At 33.4% G+C, this 20,366-nt stretch overlaps 1 protein-coding gene across 2 annotated transcripts in view; it reads left to right on the forward strand.

Annotated features, from left to right (window-relative positions):
• The window catches only part of LOC111516471 (uncharacterized), a 30,728-nt gene extending 12,157 nt beyond the window's left edge, over positions 1–18,571 (forward strand). For both annotated transcript variants that reach the window (XM_074186634.1, XM_074186635.1), the window contains 5 exons: positions 3,291–3,661; positions 7,767–8,107; positions 9,057–9,135; positions 12,712–13,177; positions 16,961–18,571. In XM_074186634.1, coding sequence (XP_074042735.1) covers positions 3,291–3,661; positions 7,767–8,107; positions 9,057–9,135; positions 12,712–13,177; positions 16,961–17,693 — 1,990 coding nt within the window. In that variant the 3' untranslated portion in view covers positions 17,694–18,571. The remainder of the gene's footprint in view (positions 1–3,290; positions 3,662–7,766; positions 8,108–9,056; positions 9,136–12,711; positions 13,178–16,960) is intronic.
• The last annotated feature ends 1,795 nt before the right edge of the window (positions 18,572–20,366 follow it).

The following is a 20,366-nucleotide window of genomic DNA, read 5'->3' on the forward strand; positions in this document are numbered from 1 at the left end:
AATCAGTAATACCACCCATGCAAGTGTACCACCCTAAATTAATTTTACAATTGGCCTTTCTATTATTTTACAATATGTCCTTATGTATGTTTAAATGTTACAGCTATACATAGAACAATTTTCAGCTATATAAAATTAGTTTCACAATATTGCCTATCTAAATATATTTACAATGTGTCTTATGCCTGTACGTGCTTGTTTCTTTCAATTCCTGACAGTTCACATCATTGTGGACAGCACAAACGTGCTGGGTTGAATTTTTTGGGGCATTGTCTTTTGACTTTCCCTCTAACACATGATAGGTTCACAAAGAAAAACACACAATACAGGAAATAGCAGCCACTAACGGTTTCCCGAGGAGTATTGTAGATGACATAATTAGGAAAAAGAAGTTTAGGTTAAGAATGAACGAAATCTCGACTTTCAGAAAGGACAATAACCAAGATAAATACATCTCAGTTCCATACCACCAATATACGAAGAACTTTGGAAAGATTTTCAAGGAACTAGGTATGAAGGTGGTTTTTAAAACAAGTCATACACTGCAGAGCCTTTTGGGAAGTCCAAAAGACAAAGTCGAGAATTCGGAAAAGTCCGCAATTTACGAAATTGAATGTAAGGACTGCGGTGCAAAATATTATGGACAGACAAAAAGATCTATTAAAGTGAGATATAAGGAACACATAGCACACTTGAAATATGGAAGACCTAAAAATCAGCAGTCGCCCATCATATTTTGCAACAAAACCATTCCATAGACTTCAGTTCTTAAAGATTAGTTAGACAAGTTAACAACAGGCAACTAGATGCCTATGAGAGTGTAGAAATAAGTGTACATAGTAATATTATGAATAACGATAACGGACCAATACCAAATAGCATACTATATAGCTTGTTGAAATAATATTGTTGGGTTTACTGATTACTACAAAAAGACACATTGTGAATATATTTAGATAGGCAATATTGTGAAACTAATTTTAAATAGCTGAAAATTGTTCTATATATAGCTGTAACATTTAAACATACATAAGGAAATATTGTAAAATAATAGAAAGGTCAATTGTTGAATCAATTTAGGGTGGTACACTTGTATGGGTGGTATTACTGATTACCTACCTGAATGATGTACCTGAATAGCCTAAATAGCTTTAGTTTTGAGTAGTTTCTAGTTTTATCTTTCTCTTGAAGATGATCACTTGGTGATCGAAACGCGTGTCGAGGTGTAAAAATAACGATTTGGTGTTGGGAAAAAACTCCAGTAATATGGAAAGGTTATAAAAAATAACTCATGTTTTAATAAAAGATACGTAAAAAATTTTAAGGAGGTCAGATATTTCGTATTTTACAAATTTATTATTTTTTGATTACTTAACCATATCGGTGACCTTTTTATTGTTCCAAAATTTGATATTCAAGATTCAAAACAATTAAATTCTTTTGTTTATTGTCAATGCAATTTTCCATTAAGTTTTTCAAACAAAACATAAATGCAGGTTTACCCGTTCCATGAAGAAAATTGATAACATTCGGGCTAACCAGTGGTACCAGAAACTAGTATCACGATCACAGCCACCAAAACTCATGCATCGGTTTTCTTCAAATAGATAAATGTCTCCGAACCGCATAAAATAATGTCAGGACAGACAATTCTGCTCTCTGCTTCGGTTGATTTGTAAGGTTTTGAAATGGACACCAATATCTATTGGCACAATCATGCCGCTGGAATTGCAATATTCCGAATCACAAAACAGTACACACCTCGGCAAATTTTTATGCTTCATAAAGCTGAGATCAGTCCTTCTTTGGAGTATTGTTCACATGTATGGATCCCCAGCTGATTAACGGAAAAACAGATTTTGAACAGATTTAAACAGATTTTAAGCATATCCTCAAGCCGCTGTATTCCATCCAGAAAAGAGTCATTTGCCTAATTGGAGACAAGAACATCACTTGCGACCTTAATAGTCTGGAACATCGAAGGAAAGTTGGAGATTTGTGTCTCTTTTATGGATAATTTCAAGTGTTAAGTGACTTGGCACATTTGATTACACAAAGAGCGCTACATATCAGTAATACGCGACGGAGTGTGGCTGATAATTGTTTTGAGGTTAAACTAAGTACACCTGGAACTCCACTGTTTAAGAACTCTTCTATTTGGAGAACTGCTTTCATGTGGAATAAATTGTCTGGGAACATTTTTCTAAATGAATTTTATCTTTAGCGATTCAAATCTAATATGAATTGCTATTTTCTCAGAGCGCCTGAAATATTTCTTCTGTAGTGTTGTTTGTGTTTGAATGTTCCGAATTGAAAAAATTGCTCAACAATCGAAAGCTTCGATCTTCATCGGAGATAATTAAGGATGTGTAAACCCTTGAAGTAGTTAGTCACTCACGAAACCCGAAAACTAGTGACATTAAACCTCGGATGCGAAAGCTTTAACCACTTTGGATATAGTTGAGCAGTTTCAGGCAAATCAAGGGAACGACGTTTTTATGATATTTTTCCCAACTCAGATCAAGTATACTGAAAATTACTTTTTTTAGCGTCAAACATTAGACCAGATTGCTAATATGTCTGAAAATAATATCAGCTTTTATGATCTCCTGTTAACGCCAAAACGGTTAATGACACAGCTTCGAAAGGAAAGAATCCACAGTTTTGGAATTGAGGAAGTTTGAAACACTAAGAGGATAAATAGTCTTGAAATCTCCAATTTATATCATCATCTTACTATTTATTTTGATTTATTATATTTAATTCTCTTGGTATGTAAGCATATACTCATATTTTTATATTTTTATTGGAAAAACTTTATTGTTTTTGTTAGTTAAGCTAATAAATAGCATCTTTCTATTTTTCCAATGTTTATTATGAATTATACAATTGGATGATTCCATTTTCACATTTTGAAGGGTAATATTGTCAATGAATTGATAAACGTAGCCGTTACTACGTGGTATTAAAGACTAGTAACCATTTTTACTTGTGATGTACTATTTGGAATCTTTGGTGTAGTAATGAATATTACTAGAGTTTTTTCCCCAACACCAAATCGTTACTTTTACACCTCGACACGTGTTTCGATCACCAAGTGATCATCTTCAAGAGGAAGATAAAACTGAGGAAAAACAAGAGGGGAAAAAACTCCAGTAATATTTAGTAACCATTGTTACTACAGTTTCGTCCTTTGAGGATATTTTCAAACTTATGCATTGATTTCAATGTTTAAGTTCAAAACAGAAAGATTCATTCATCATTTTTCATAGTAATATTATCAATTTCAGATATCTTTTAAACTCCCGTACGGTTTCGGCTCTCTTCGGATCCTTCAAGGCGATGAATGTTCTGTGCTCCGTATTCATGAAGGTCACCGCGGAGTGGGAAAAGACCGGCGCCAAGGAGGATTTTTTGAAGGAAATCATCAAAACGTTACGATACTTTTTCCGCTTCAACAAGAGTTACAATATTTTTCTCAAAATGAAGAACATCGAAGGAAAAAAGTGCTCAACGTTTCTTATCAAAGTTTTACTCCTGTCTCCAAAGCATACAGTGGAAATCGTTAAACACTTTTTGGATTCTACAAATGAGCGTGAATTGATGATTGGGGGAATGTTTGATATTCTAATTGATAAATTGTCGAATTCAGACATGAGAGGTAAGTGTATGAAAGTTTTTCTCTGAAGTAGAATTAGTGAAGTAGAATTTCAGAAATGTTTGTTCTGGTTCTAACATCCGAAACTGTTTGGAAACTGCGCAAGACATGATGCGTACAAGCAAAAAATCTCAAACAGTCCGAAATAGTCTCTGACACTTGGTTAAACCAAAAAATATTTTGAGGAGACCACTGTGTCACTTATCATATATATGAAGAGATGAACACGAGAAAATACTGTTGATCATGTCCATTTTGTAGTATAGCGTATCCTTTTGGTCAGTTCAAATGTTATGTAACTTCAATCATCAATTATTTGAATCAAATAAATTAAAAAACGTCCTAGAAAATAGCCCAAACGAATTTCCACATGAATGCGCATGAGCAACGGGCACAGTTCTCAACAGTTCAGCCTCGAGAGCAAGATAGATTCGAGACGGTTCAAAACAGTTTAGGATCATTTCGCAGTCGAAACCAGAACAGGATTCATCAATCCGAAATTATCCTCAATAACCTGAATTTCGTAGAACCAGGACAAACCTAAAGTTGTTGAATCCAATTTAGTTTTGGAAAACGAACTGAAATTATTACTACAATACATTTTTTTCCAATAACTGCATATTTATAGGAAATTGTGAAACAAGATTTATATATATGAGATTCCCTCATCTTTTATCTTTTCTTTCGAAATATCACATGCACCATGGCGGCTCCTGAGTTGGTGTCATTTTTATCTATGCATGGATGGCTAGCTACGTGAATCCAATTGTGCTAAAGTTTTCCATCTAGAAGTACGTTGTTTTCTCTCAAACTCATTCAATTTGTTATCTTCTTTCATATTGTGAGGCCATTTGCTCATTAAAAAACTCAAGTACTGTATAGTTTGGAAAGCCCCGTTGAAACTAGAACTTTGCATCAAATTTGACAACTTTTATTTTTCAAAATTTGTTTTTAACATCAAAGAGGCTCTTAAAATATTATTATATTACAAAAAAAAAATTTGATGACAAGTTTAGTTAAAATAAATGATTTAGTACAGGTGTGCTTAAATTTTGATAAGTAGAAAAAGCAGGAATGCGAAAAAATAGTGAAAATATAAAATACTTATTATGGATTTGAAACTTGGTGTGTGGGTATAAAATTACAAAAGAAAATGTTTTTATCCTTTGATATTTTTGGATATTTTGAAGAATAATGTCATTTTTCGATGTTTCTTTTTTTAAATGTCAATTTTGACAGGTTAAGGAAATCACGTGACCTATTTTGTAGACGCCATTTGACATCATTTCTTAAGCAAAATCTACTGCCAAAATAAAATTTCACATAAAACGATAAATAAAAAAGTTTCCCATTTTTTGATGCGGACTTTATCGGTGACACTGTATATATATATATATATATATATATATATATATATATATACACTGTATATATATATATATATATATACAGTGTATATATATACACTGTATATATATATATATATACACTGTATATATATATATATATTGTATATATATATATATTGTATATATATATATATATATATATATATATATATATATATATATATATATATATATATATATATATATATATAAAGTATATAAAGATGAATAGATTAGTACTTTTTGATCATTCCCATATTGATTTCAATTTAAGAGCCACCGGTATACAGCTGTTTCAGCCTATTGGGCATCGTCAGTACCGGGCAGGCGGTCCTCGATTGAAGGATGCCCAATAGGCTGAAACAGCTGTATACCGGTGGCTCTTAAATTGAAATCAATATGGGAATGATCAAAAAGTACTAATCTATTCATCTTTTGATTTTCATGGAATTATTTTCCAGCAGCTTGACTGCATTAACCTTTCTCGATATATATATATATATATATATATATATATATATATATATATTGTATATATATATATATATATATATTGTAGATATATATATATATATATATATATATATATATATATATATATATATATATATATATTGTATATATATATATATATATATATATATATATATATATATTGTAGATATATATATATATTGTAGATATATATATATATATATATATATATATATATATATATATATATATATATATATATATATATATATATATATATATATATATATATATATATATATATATAAAGTTGAGAATCTTAGCGACTGGAGAAATGTACAGTAGAATGGAATAACGGGGTCTACCAGTCAAAAAATCAAAAATCACAAACTCTACTTTACTCTGCCAAGCTTTCGCTTCTAGTGGGAAGCTTCTTCAGGGCAGTAAAAATGAGTGAAAATTGCCTATAAAACCTCTTTATCCATTAATTCTATCTTTACCAAAATAAAAGACAAAACACCTCTTACTCATCAATCAAATGTTATATATTCTATCCCTTGTCAAAATTGTGACAGCATATACATTGGTCAAACTTCCAGAAATTTGAAAGACCGTATTACCTCACATAAAAGCGATAGCAGATTAGCCCCACATAGATGTGCCTTAGGCGAACATGTTAATCAAACAGGGCATAATATGAACTATAATAATGGAAAAAAATTATCAAAAGAATCTAACCTTACAAAGAGACTTTTTCTTGAAATGTCTTTCATATCACAATCCAGTCATTGCTTAAATAAAAAAACTTATCTAAATCACCTAAGTGAAATTAACTCTTTTTTACTACAAATTGAAAAAAAATTTCATAATTTCAAAAATGCATCTTTGTTAGAATATAGTACATAAAATAATCATAATCAAATTGGCATTCCTGTATAGCATGAAAATTTGGCAATACTGAATCCAACAATGTAATTGTTTTCTGAACTGTCATGTCATTTATTTCTTCTTCTCCATTTTCATTCAAAATTAGTATTATAACCTATTTTGTGATCACATGTACCGGCCTGGTACAAAATAAGAATTTTAGAATTTAAAAAAAAAGGAATTTATTCATTAGATTTACAATAATTTTACCAAAATTGACGTTTATATGTTTAATTATTTGATGTGTAACTATAATCACCTTGAATCACTATCCAAACTAATTTCAATGTTTTCGAATTTCTCAAATCTAAGTTCAACATTAAAATCAAATAATAACAAAAATTATGTTCTATTATTGTAGTTTTCCCTGAGGATGACAGTATACATTGTCGAAATGATTGGAATATATTGTTAAAAGAGTACACTTTCTCAATTGCTCAATTTCTTAATAATTGGACACAGCACTCAAGAAAGTGGTAAACCATAGACACGTGTTTCGAGCTTTTGGCCCATCATCAGTATGGTGCAGCACTTGGTTACCAAAAGAGAGAGTGCTATGTCCAATTATTAACTTCTGTTTCAATATCAAGACACTCAATAACCTTGATATATATATATATATATATATATATATATATATATATATAATATATATATATATATATATATATATATATATATATATATATATATATATATATATATATATATATATATATATATATACGTATATATATATATATATACATATATACATATATATATATATATATATATATATATATATGTATATATATATATACATATATATATATATATATATACATATATATATATATATATATATATATATATATATATATATATATATATATATATATATATATATATATATATATATATATATATATATATATATATGAATAACGTATAACGTATATAATAATGATAATAATTATCATGATAAAAATATTTTTCATTACAATATTAATATAAACATTGCAAACAACAATGACATTCTATTTCTCCTTACCTCGTCTAGGTAGTTTTTCACACAATCTCAAAAAAATTTTTAGTCAATTTGAACATGTGAAATTAGCTTCAAAAAATTTTAAGACTATCGAGAAATTTTTTTCCAACTTAAAAAACAAATAAGATATCATCAATTCATCTAATGTTGTGTATTCCACCCACCAATATCTTCCAAATACAAATAATGATCGGTTCAATTTTCATTATATGTATTGATAAAAGTTTGCTAAAACTGCAGAACCCCGACTTAATATTTGTTGTTCCTCTAATGATTTTTTCTGTTACAGAATCAACATTTGAACTACTAACTTACGTCGAGAGTCTCTGTAAGATTCTTGATCACCCTTTCAAATATAATCAGGAAAAAAGCAGGCAGTCCATCAAAGTGTTGATCAAAGTCATAGAAACCTTCAACTATACTTCCAAGAAGGAAATACTCTGCCTCCACTTCATTGTCGTGGCTTTCAACTGTTCGAATAATGAATTCATGGAAGATCAATTAGACTGCAATGTTATTCCATCTCTGACTAATAGTCTGCGTCGTGCCTTGGGAATACCGAAAGAGCTAGAGTTTAAACTTGTAGATGTTTTTTCACTAATCAATCGTCTAGGCCGTGACACAATAACGGTAAGTTTTCACTTCCAAATACAACAGTAATTATCTGAATGTTTTTTGGGAGAGTACATGATTTACTCCCGGCAATTATGGGTTTCAATCAATTCCTTTGGAAAAAATCCTGTCCCAATAAATAAGGACACACATCGATGTCAATAATACACATATTTCCAATTCATCAATTTTGGTCCAAATCAGTTTACAGCTGTTTATCAGTCGTGCCTGCCATTTTTGATAACATATTGAAGTCACTTATGATACCGAAGTGCTCTCTCTCTTAAATTTTATCGGATTTTCAACAAAATAGTTAGGTTGTTCCTCAGTAAAGTATCCTGGAAGCATTACTAAACACCGTCTTCGTTTGTAATTTCTCTTTTCACCTCATAAAATTCAAATACCGTTTCTTGAATCAAATACTAACTCCCTTATTACTCAGTGGTATATGCTTGAAGACAGGCAGTAAACAAATCTGAAGAAATGAACTTACAATCTACAAAGTAGGTTGAATGAAGTGACGCCTATCAGAAAACAACTACTCCACTGGCTAATACCACGAACGGCGTTGGATTATATCCGACAGGCGTCAGTGCAGGACATTTTTTGTCAATTTTTGTGGCGATAGTATTTGCTACGCTATCAGTTACTTTTGCGCGATTTGCTTGATGACATTGTCTCCTGAAAGAATTGAATTCATGCTGGTACTCAGAGAATTTCTGATTTCATCCGTCATTCCACATGTTATCACCATATTTTATGCCATGATCGTAGAATACGATACATTGATATGCAGAAAAATTTTGGATTTTTTCGCGCTTGAACTAATAAGTTTTGGAGACTTCAAACTAGTGGCGCAAAACGTATGTGTTTAACCGCTGCCAACCATATATGATGTATCGTTCTTAAATACTAATGTATTGTGTATCAATTTTTGCAATATTATAATAATTTATCACTTTTCTAGTACGATGAATCTGCGACAAATCAAGACGACGAGGCTACCAACGCTCCTGACGAGGGAGACGAACCTGGATGGGTCACTGGTCAGTAAATTCATCTGTTTGTAATAATAATTTCGAAATTTCAAGAAAGTAGTGGGTAGTTAGAGATGATTAATGAGTATGGTTCAGTCGATGGAATATCCAAAAGTCTTCGATAAATATCCGATCATTGACTTTTAAGTTGGGGGAAGAATTTTGAATATTACTGGAAGCTCTGGCGTTGAATAAATCCAAGACAAGCACTGTTCACGAACACCAAAACTGTAACTCTCTTTTCGAAGCGCATTTCAACCAAGTTGGCATTTTCAGGATATGAAGTGCCAACACAAAAATTATATTTACGTTCAAGAACTGATGAATACGTTTTTTTGTTTCAAGAGCAATCACAGTTGTTTTCGAAGAATCGGCCTGTCGGAAAAAATAAAATTCATCGTAGTTTCATTAGTTAACCACACCGTGCGGTGTTCATTAGTGATTAGGAATATTGAAATGAGTATTATTTCAGTTTAATAATCGATACGTCATTCAAACTGAAAGAAGTGACAACTGACATGCTATTTCGCTATTAACATATGACAACGAAAAACAACTCGAAATTGTTTGCTTTTTCCATTCACATATTTTTTCACGAATAAACCGTGCACATACATTTCAACAGGTCATTTTTTTCAATAATTATCATCATTATGTGAAGACTTTACACAACGTCTACCGTCTTGGAAAACAAACCATTTGAAAAATGTTTGTTTGAAGGTGATTGACAATGTTTCATGATGAATTTCACTAGTTCGGACTTCCATTGTCTACTATATAAAATGATTTGAAATCCCTGAAACAACTAGAGGAGAATATTTGAAAATGAATAGCTGGAAATAACAATTATATTAACCAACATAAACCTGAAATGAAGTAATAGTGAAATAAAACACAAGTAGAAATAAAACGATTGAATAAATTAAAATAAAGAAATGAAAATAATAATAAAAGGTGGGGAGATTCCAAGTCACGTTAGTTCACGACGTTTCGATTGTTAGTATCTACAATCGTCTTCAGGTGATGACTGGACTGATTCCTCCGAGAGATTACTATTTATAGGTCGTTCGAGTACTTTCACTTATCCCCGCTTTCCATTTTCCGCTTCACTGGTTCCTGTGACATGACCGTTTAAGCGGGAGTTGGCTATTTTCCGCTTGATGATGGGTTTCCATATGTTGCGTATTTCTACGCTGGCTTGGCTGAATACGTTGTTGGACAACTTGTATGCGGCTTCCTTGAATTTTTTCCTAAACCAATGTTCCTCTCTGTGCAAGATCTCAGCTTGGGACCACTCGATGTTGTGTTGATGGGTCCAAACATGGTCTGCTATTCCTGATTTGCTGGTTTCCCCTCGCTGTGTGTGTTTCTTGTGCTCGAAAATGCGAACATTCAATGGGCTCTTAGTTTCACCAATATCGGAATTTCCGCACTCACAGGGTATCCGGTAGATGCAATTCTTGGAATCGCAGTCCGCGTTTGGTGTCATGGTTTTCGTGGGGCTGCTACGGATAGTGTTACCGGATCTGGAGCAGGTTCTGATGTTGTACTTGGAACCAATTCTTCTTATCCTCTCCGATAATCCCCTGATGTAGGGAAGTGCAAGCACTGGTTGTGACGGCTTCTCTTCCTTGCGAGGCTCCTGCTGTCTTCTAGTCAAAGTCTTTTCTACCATTGCTTTGGAATAGCCATTCCGTTGAAGATCATTTTTGATGATGTCTTGTTCCTTCTCGAGACCTTCCTTCGTATCACAAAGCCCAAAAACACGTTCTAATAGTGGTTGGATTCGTGGTTCAGATACTGTCCCGGATGAGTGGGTTTTCAGTATACAGATGTTTCCCACTTAGTGTCGGTCCTCTTCACCAAAACGTCTGAGAATGGCAATTTGTTGCGGATTTCCTTCTCCATTGTGAAATTTATGGATGGTCTCACGCTGTTGATTTGTTTCAGGAAGGCGTCTAGGCATCCATGGGAATACTGAACTAGACGCCTTCCTGAAACACATCAACAGCGTGAGACCTTACATCAATTCCACAATGGAGAAGGAAATCCACAACGAATTGCCATTCTTAGATGTTTTGGTGAAGACGACCGACACTAAGTGGGAAACATCTGTATACCGAAAACCCACTCATCCGGGACAGTATCTGAACCACGAGTCTAACCACTATTAGACTGTGCTTTTGGGCTTTGTAATACGAAGGAAGGTCTCGAGAAGGAACAAGAGATCATCAAAAATGATTTTCAACGGAATGGCTATTCCAAAGCGATGGTAGAAAAGACTGGCTGAAAGACAGCAGGAGCTGCGCAAGGAAGAGAAGCCGTCACAACCAGTGCTTGCACTTCCCTACATCAGAGGATGCATTTGCATTTACCGGATACCCTGTGAGTGCGGAAATTCCTATATTGGTGAAACTAAGAGCCCATTGAATGTTCACATTTTCGAGCACAAGAAACACACATAGCTAGGGGAAACCAGTAAATCAGGAATAGCAGACCATGTTTGGACCCATCAACACAACATCGAGTGGTCCCAAGCTGAGATCTTGAACAGAGAAAAACATTGCTTTAGGAAAAAATTCAAGGAAGCTGCATACATATTGTCCAACAACGTTTTCAGCCAAGCCAGCGTAGAAATACGCAACATATGGAAACCCATCATCAAGCGAAAAATGGCCAACTCCGGCCAAAACGGTCATCTCATACGGAACCAGTGAAGCGGAAAATGTAAAGCGGGGATAAGTGAAAGTACTCGAACGACCTATAAATAGTCATCTCTTGGAGGAATCAGTCCAGTCATCACCCGAAGACGATTGTTGATACTAACAATCGAAACGTCGTGAACTAACGTGACTTGGAATCTCTCCACTTTTTATTTTCTTTTTTCATTTCTTTATTTTGATTCATTCAATTGTTCTATTTCTACTTGTATTTTATTTCACTATTATTTCATTTCAGGTTCATTTTGGTTAATATAATTGTTATTTTCAGCTATTCATTTTCAAATCTTTTTTTTTAGTTGTTTCAGGGATTTCAAATCATTCTAGATAGTAGACAATGGAAGTCCGAACTAGTGAAATTCACCTTTGAAAAATATACTTCCATTAAAAATGAAGACAAAAACGTGTAGTACTGCTCAAATTTTACCTCGATCACAACATTGTTCATCTCATGATGACACCAACTTGGACGCAAAGCTGTTGCAAGTCTGGATTCCGGGTGCGGTGTTCTGGATTTATTCAGTATCGGATGTTTTTTACCTTCCACTCGAAAGTTATTTCACTCACTTCTCGATCGGTGAAATCTATCAAATTATATTTCTCTTTATCAAAAACCGATATAATATTCATAATATCTCTTGAATACTTCATTTGGGAGACCCGCATTCATTTTCCATCACAGTTGATTTCAACTGTCAAGAAATTTTGATCTCTATCGAATAAGATTTCAATTGAAGAGTATTTGGAGCAAGAGTATTCATTACTGGAGAGAGATATTTTGGGTTAATTCACTACAAAATCTGTATTGAAATATAAAATAGTAAGAAATGTGAGAAAAATGTCTTTCAATCATATACCGTTTTAGATGGGACGCTCGGCGTTGGTATGTATGATGGAATAGCAGTTTTGAGGCAACATCTTGTTGCGGCTACAATGGACCTGATCCATTCCTACCTCGAAATCAATCCCGCCAATCTTCAGCTCGGCTCGAAAGAATTAGTCATTCTCATGATGCAGAGTATTCTATATCTTCCAAACAGGCGTTGCGACCACGAGGAAACAATCGTACATCTTCTGCACGATATTCTCAATTGTCCCAGCTACCTCACCCCTTTGATCCAGGCCAATATTATTGGTCAAATTTATGAACTATTTGTAGAACCAACCTCAGTCTTGTCCTACCCTCTTGAAAATTCGGCGAGATTTCTTCTACAGTGCTTTTCAAACGTAACAAATTCGGAGCCAGCCCATGGAAGTTTCGAGCTAGCTTTGATGAAGGGGGGCGAACATATGAGAACCCAGGCAGCTTTGGTCCTTCCATATATGATGAAGTAAGTATTTTTGCCATTCATTCCGAAGAAAAATGATAGTTTCATGTCTCACACTTTTCGAAAATATAAGAAATGCTTGACGATTCAAAAGGTGTTTGTGTGATAGATATTTCTTTGTTGTTCGAGCGCAGGGGTTGAGGGCATGTTTTGATAGTGACCAACATTTCAAATGATTATATGCAAGGGTATCAATTTGAAAAACCAATAAATTCATTCATTATAAAGTTTTTAACGATGAGATTGGAACCTTTGGTGTGGAAGTTGAATAACATTTTTCGAAATCAGTTCCCCTAACACCAAACTGATATTTTTGCACTCGACGCGCGTTTCGCCAACAAAGTTAGCATCCTCAGGAGAAGGAAATTGATCAATTTCCTTCTCCTGAGGAACTCAGGACGCGCGTCGAGTGCAGAAATATCAGTTTGGTGTTGATCTCGAAAAAAGTTATAAAGTTTTTGTGAATTATAGAAATAACTATAAATATCCAGTTACACTGTGGTTCACACAACTGTGAATTCGTGGAAAGTCTTCGATTATAAAAAAATCTTCGTTTCCTAGATTCGTGAATGAAAAATATGTATGAAATCCACTGAAGCCGTTCTATAACTGGTTGTCTTAAGGGCTATAACATCACCATTGTGGAGCAAGATTTATTTGAAGAAAATCTTGATGGATATTAAACTGTGAACAATCATTTCGTACACAGGCCCGAGTGAAATATTATAAACTCTCATGGAAATTATGCTAGAATGATATTTTCTTAGAACGCCGAACATTTTGAATCTGATCTTCAAATTGAACGCTTCAAGCTTATTTTATCTCAATATTAGTATTGTATGTGTCCTCGTGTATTTTCAAATTTTAACACAAATTGTTGGATCTATATGTACAAGGCTTTTCATGATGAGCGTTAATTAGCCGTTTCTGTCAAACTATTCAACGGATCAATCTGAAAATATCACAGTATGCATAAGTCAATATGACCTACATGCCTAAAATATTTTAGACGAAGCGGCGTTGTCGCTATTACTATAAAGTAGCGGCTTCTTTGATTTTTCAGATGGAACACCCCGTATGTAATATCATATTATGATTCATTATCACTTTGTCAACGAATTCATATACTGTTTCCCTATACCTATCTATTGCCGTTTAGAAGATATAAATTAATTTCGATATTTTTTTTTTACCAAACATGAACTTTTATAAATGCTGATAATCTTGAACTCTCTTGCACTAAAACAATCAAATCTGAAATGTAGTGGAGTCATACTATGAGGATCTTCACTTCGAGTCATATTTTCATTTGCCTCATACAGGGTCTTCAAAAAATGCAGATACTTTGATTTCATGAAAAAATGAGTGGAACTCAATTTTTTCAAATGGAACACCCTCTATATTTCAACATTTTTCAGCTCTACATCAAATTTTAGATCAACTTTGTTCAGGTAATACTATTTCTATTTTGAACCGTTTTCGAGATGAACTGTTTCAAACGGAAATTGACATGGTTTCCTTGTTCATCACTAATTTTTGTAAAACAGTTTTCGTTGGATGTTTCTCAATTGGTCACAAATAATACAATAAAAAGATGATTATTAAAATACTCCTCAACCATCGAATGAAACTTCTCTTCAAAGAATAGTTTTATTAACGCTGAAACACGAACTGAAAATAATAAACCCATAAATCAATGAGTTAATTCAATCGTCAGTGCATTTCAGAATATGTTCAAACACATCTCCACCTCCACTTAAACAAACATGTAATCTCTTCAAAAGATTGTCATGTGTAGCGCTTCTGATCAAGTCTGGAGTCAAACTATTGAAAGCAGTTGTAACTCTAGATTTCATATCTTCCATTGTTGTTATTGGAGTAGAGTAAACCATATTTTCAATGAAACCCCACACGAAATAATCTAATGGATTGCCATCTGGTGTTCTAGGAGGCCAACGAAAAGGTCCATTATTACCAATCCATCTGTCTTCGAAGATTTCGGTTAAAGCTTCGCTGACTGAATGAGAATTATGGGGTGGAGCACCATCCATTTGGTACCATACACGTTCTCTTCCTGGTCTATTATTTAAAATCATTTGAATTCCATTCCTCAGTAAATCTTCATATTTTGATGCATTCAAATTATCATCATGAAACTCTATATAAAAAATTGACTCATTCTTTATGACACAAAATACATTGAATTGCCATCTTTCTTGAAAACCCCTTTGGCGGACAACTTGGGGATTTTCTGGCGCCCAATAATGACTGTTGTGTCTATTGAAGACTCCATTTTTTGTGAACTTGGCCTCATCTGTCCATATAATATTGTCAAGGAAATGTTCATCCTCTTGAGTCTTGACAAGTAACCATTCAAAGAATTCCACTCTACGAGGTAAATCAGTCTCTTTCAAATGTTGGACACAGTAGAACTTATAGGGATGCCATTTATGCTTATTAAGAATTCGACAAATTGTCCCGTAGGGTATACCTATCTCCCTTTCAGCCTCGTGCAGAGAGTCATTTGGAAATGCATGAAAGTATCCCAAAACTGTTATACCATTGTCGTCATCATCCACTTTAGTCTTCTTACGAATGATTTTTGGACGGAAGGTTCTATTCAACCTACAGTTTTTCAGTAGTCGATTTATCACATTATTATTCGGCTTCGGAAGTTGTGGATATCTTTCATGAAATACTCGGCATGTTTCACTTGCAATTCTATTGCACTCACCATAAATTATTAATAAATTCAAGAAATCTTCATTACTGTAACCTAATCTTGACATTATTCTATTTTAATTGGTAGCTATCACAATCGGTCAAAACCACCAAAGAAAGTCTGACGTTAAATAATTGGTTTATTCATTTTTCCAAAGCACATTATAAAGAATATTAATGTGTACTGTTGTACGTTAGAGACCAATACCTCAATGTATACAAATTGTAACTTTTTCTAAGGTAGCTACATACCAATTTCGAATTGACTGATCTGAGACAGTTAAAAAACTGGATCAAAAAGAAATATTACTAAGTATAAAAAAAATGTTGAATATCCAAAATAAGTAATGAATTCAAAAAAACGAGCAAGAAAACCACGTCAGTTTCCGTTTGAAACAGTTTATCTCGAAAACGGTTCAAAATAGAAATAGTATTATCTGAACAAAGTTATTCTAAAGTTGGATGTAGAGCTCAAAAATGTTGAAATATATAGGGTGTTCCATTTGAAAAAATTGAGTTCCACTCATTTTTCATGAGATCAAAGTAACTGCATTTTTTGAATACCCTGTTTGAGGCAAATGAAAATATGACTCGGAGTGAAGATCCTCAGAGTATCACTCCACTCCATTTCAAATTTGATCGTTTTATTGCAAGAGAGTTCAAGATTATCAGCATTTACAAAAGTTCATGTTTGGTAAAAAAAATATCGAAATTATTTATATCTTCTAAACGGTAATAGATAGGTATAGGGAAATAGTACATGAATTTGTTGACAAAGTGATAATGAATCATAATATGATATTATATACGGGTGTTCCATTTGAAAAATCAAAGAAGCCGCTACTTTATAGTAGAAGCGACAACGCCGCTTCGTCTAAAATATTTTAGGCGTGTAGGTCATATTGATTTATGCATACTGTGGAATTTTCAGGTTGATCCGTTGAATAGTTTGTCAGAAACGGCTAATTAACCCTCATCAAGAAAAGCCCATACTGATAAATTCTTGAATTATTTTGCGATTACTACAGTCAACCAAATGAATCAACTCGAATTTTAATTTCGCAGAGAGAAAGACCTGCATTTAATGATCACATGTGGAGGACTCATCATTATGGAACTCATTATGGAGCAAGATGAAGATTATAGGGAGGCAGCTATTTCATCGATTTGCTTTCTAGCCAGGAAGAGACTTGGTATTCCAAAACACACGATACTGGAGGTAGATATGCTGAGAGACCAGTTGTCAGCAACGACACAAGACACGAGAGAATCGGTATTGGTCACCTTCAGACTGGACGACGGCTCAGTGATTCATGCCAGCCATGAACTCTTGATAAAACAATCCGAGTATTTTCTCACCATGTTCAGTGGGCGCTTCAGAGAAAGGGTCAAGGATGAGGTAAAACTCCCCGATGTCGACCCTGAAACATTTCAACAGGTCCTGAACTTCCTTGAGCGCCCAAAATTCGAAGAGTACGGAATCGAGGATTTATTGGACGTCCTTCAATTGTCAGATCGATTTCTGTTGACGGACCTGTACAGTTGCCTCTGTGGGTGGATCAGTTGTTATTTGATGAAGCCACACAATGTAACCGACCTCTATCAGTGGTCTTTAGAGACAGGGCTACATCAGCTCAGGCTGAATGTCATCAGATTCGCCCTGACTTTTGATACCGATGACAATCTGAGATCGAAAATGTTTCAGGAGTTATTCAACCTGAAGTATAGGAAGGAGCTCACGAAGGACATTATCGATTTGTTGAAGAAGTATCCGCAGAAAGAAAATCTCTCTTGCTGAGTGGAAAGGGTTTTCTTATTCTCTCTATGGCTGAATCAATATATCATTATTGATCATCTATATCTAACATGTATCATCACAACGTTAACGTTAAGTTAACAATAAAATCACATCTTGTAGGGTGTACCTGCAAATAAAGATTATAGTGAAAGATAATCCGAGATCATCGGGACAAGAGACCTATGCCATTTTGCAAAAATTTGTATTTTACCAGAAATAATGCAATGTGTATTCAAGAATATTATCTTCAGAATGTAATCTCAGTCAGGTCACATTAGGTTACATTGTTAGGTAAATCTGTAAAATTTACTCATTTTTTAATTGGCGAAGTATGAATACGTTTTTTATAAACGTTACTTTATTTACTACCAACTGGTTATGAGGATTTGGACTACGAAAAATGGCTTACACAAATATTCGAGATCATTTATTTACTTATTCATTCTTCCAATTTTCATTATTAGATGTTCAATTTATTTAGTGTATTCATATTCTGCTGAAAGTAAGTTGGTATCTGTGATATACTAAGAATATATTGTATTTTTTTATATTATTTAATTTTTTACTAACCTTTTGTTAGTAGTTATAACAAGTTTCAATTGTTGAATAAAATAATGTTTTCACAGGCGAGTTTTCATTATATAAATATGAACAAAGATGTGGAATTTTCACATAAGTTGTGCACATATGTTTATGAACTGAATGTGAATAAGTGTCGGTTTATCGATATACTGATTAATTGATGGCATTTGTCTCGAAAGGTTTAGGCAAATTTTTATTGATGTTATGTTTATGATATTACGAACTCCTTGATATATTTCTGTTTTTGTGTAATGCTATTTGTCATATACTCAGATTGAAGAAAATAAAACAGTGACCGTTTTCTTAAAACGTCTATTACTGAATGTCCGCAATATGACCCCGAATCCGTTTGGGGTTTTTATACCCCGGTATACAAGTTTTTATTGTCATAAGGAAAACTCGTGAATATATCACATTCTCCGACACCAATTGAAACCATTACAAAAAAAAATAATATTCTTAATTACAATATAAGGATACAGTATCTAACGTAATCATTTTACAATAACTATACAGTGTGTCCAAGATAAGGATCCTAAGCATGGGAATCTCAGTACCTGTTGGAGATACAGCTTAGGTTAAATTAGGAAAAAGTTGTGTTCTTTAAAGCTCATTTACATGCCGTTTAGAAACTTGAAGAATTTTCATGGCCGTCTGAGATATTTGGGAAAAACGAGAATTTGACAATATCAATTTTATTTTTTTCTGACTTTATTTGAAAAGATATCAAAAAACGAATAACACTTTTTCATTGGCACTTTCAAGGTACTACACGATGGTATTTTTAGTTTTTATATCCGACGTTTCGTTTTCAAAAAACCATCATCAACTTTATTTTTTTAAATAGCCCGAAAAAAAAGTACACCCTGTATCTGATTCCATTTCTTATTACGAATTCAACGATGTAACACATGTTATTGTTTTCTTTTTAGTTTAAAAGAAAATTGCATTTTTTCTATTTTTAAAATGTATTTTTAAGTAGGTTAATAATGATTTTTTTAATGTAATGAAAACAACAAAGAAATTAACGCATTTTTTATTTAATTCAAACGAGGTTTTCAAACAGGTTTCCGTTATTTTCCCAACATAAGTATGATCTTCTAACTGTAGAACTTAAAACATCACGTAACATCTCTGGTGTAATACTGTTAAATGCGACAGTTACACATTCTCGTAACTGCTGTTCAGTTTCAAAAGAATGTTGGTAAACCCGGTTTTTAACAAAACCCCATATGAAGAAGTCCAGAGGAGTTAAGTCAGGGGATCGCGCTGGCCAAGACACTTCACTAAAGGTTCCAATCCACCTTCCAGGAAATCGCTGCGAAAGATACTCTCGAACTTGTCTAGAATTATGTGCAGGAGCACCGTCTTGTTGAAACCAACAGTTATTGACCTGTGCCAGAGGTAAATTATCTAAACAGTCTTCTACATAGTTTTGCAATAAATGATGGTATCGTTCGGCGGTCAAAGAATTATAGTAAAAAAACGGACCTAGTATTTTAGTTCCTAAAATTGCACACCACATATTAAACCCAAAACGTTCTTGATGTCTTGATATTATCTTAACACGCGGATTTTGCTGAGCCCAGTAATGCGTATTGCGGCGGTTGAAGATACCATTATTAGTGACCATACTTTCGTCGGACCATATTATTTTTGAAGGGAAATTATAATCTTCTTCACACGCGCGTGTATACCATTCGCAAAAATTTCGGCGCCGTTCGAAATCCCCTGGTTTAAGTCCTTGGCAAATCCTAAATTTATAGGGGTGATATCTATTTTTACGCAAAATAAATTGAGCTGTGGATTATTTTCGATTTGCCTAGTTGATATTTCAGGGTTCTCAACAACTGCTTGTGAAACATTATTTTGGGCTTCTTCTGAAGATTCCTTTTTTCGAGATAAAACAGGCTTTTCAAATGAACCATATTCTTTTAAATTTCGAGCCAGCTCTAAGAAAATGGACTTACATGGCTGCTTTCTTTCTGGATATGTATTAAGATACATTGCTGCTGTATTTACAGTATTTTTGTGGCACAAAATATAGCACGTTAGCATGTCAAACTTTTCTTCATGGCTATAATGCTCACC

Source organism: Leptinotarsa decemlineata, unplaced genomic scaffold (assembly GCF_025532065.1).
Source record: "Leptinotarsa decemlineata unplaced genomic scaffold, Ldec_3_MD MMD2_P_RNA_scaffold_4, whole genome shotgun sequence".
Lineage (NCBI taxonomy): Eukaryota > Metazoa > Arthropoda > Insecta > Coleoptera > Chrysomelidae > Leptinotarsa > Leptinotarsa decemlineata.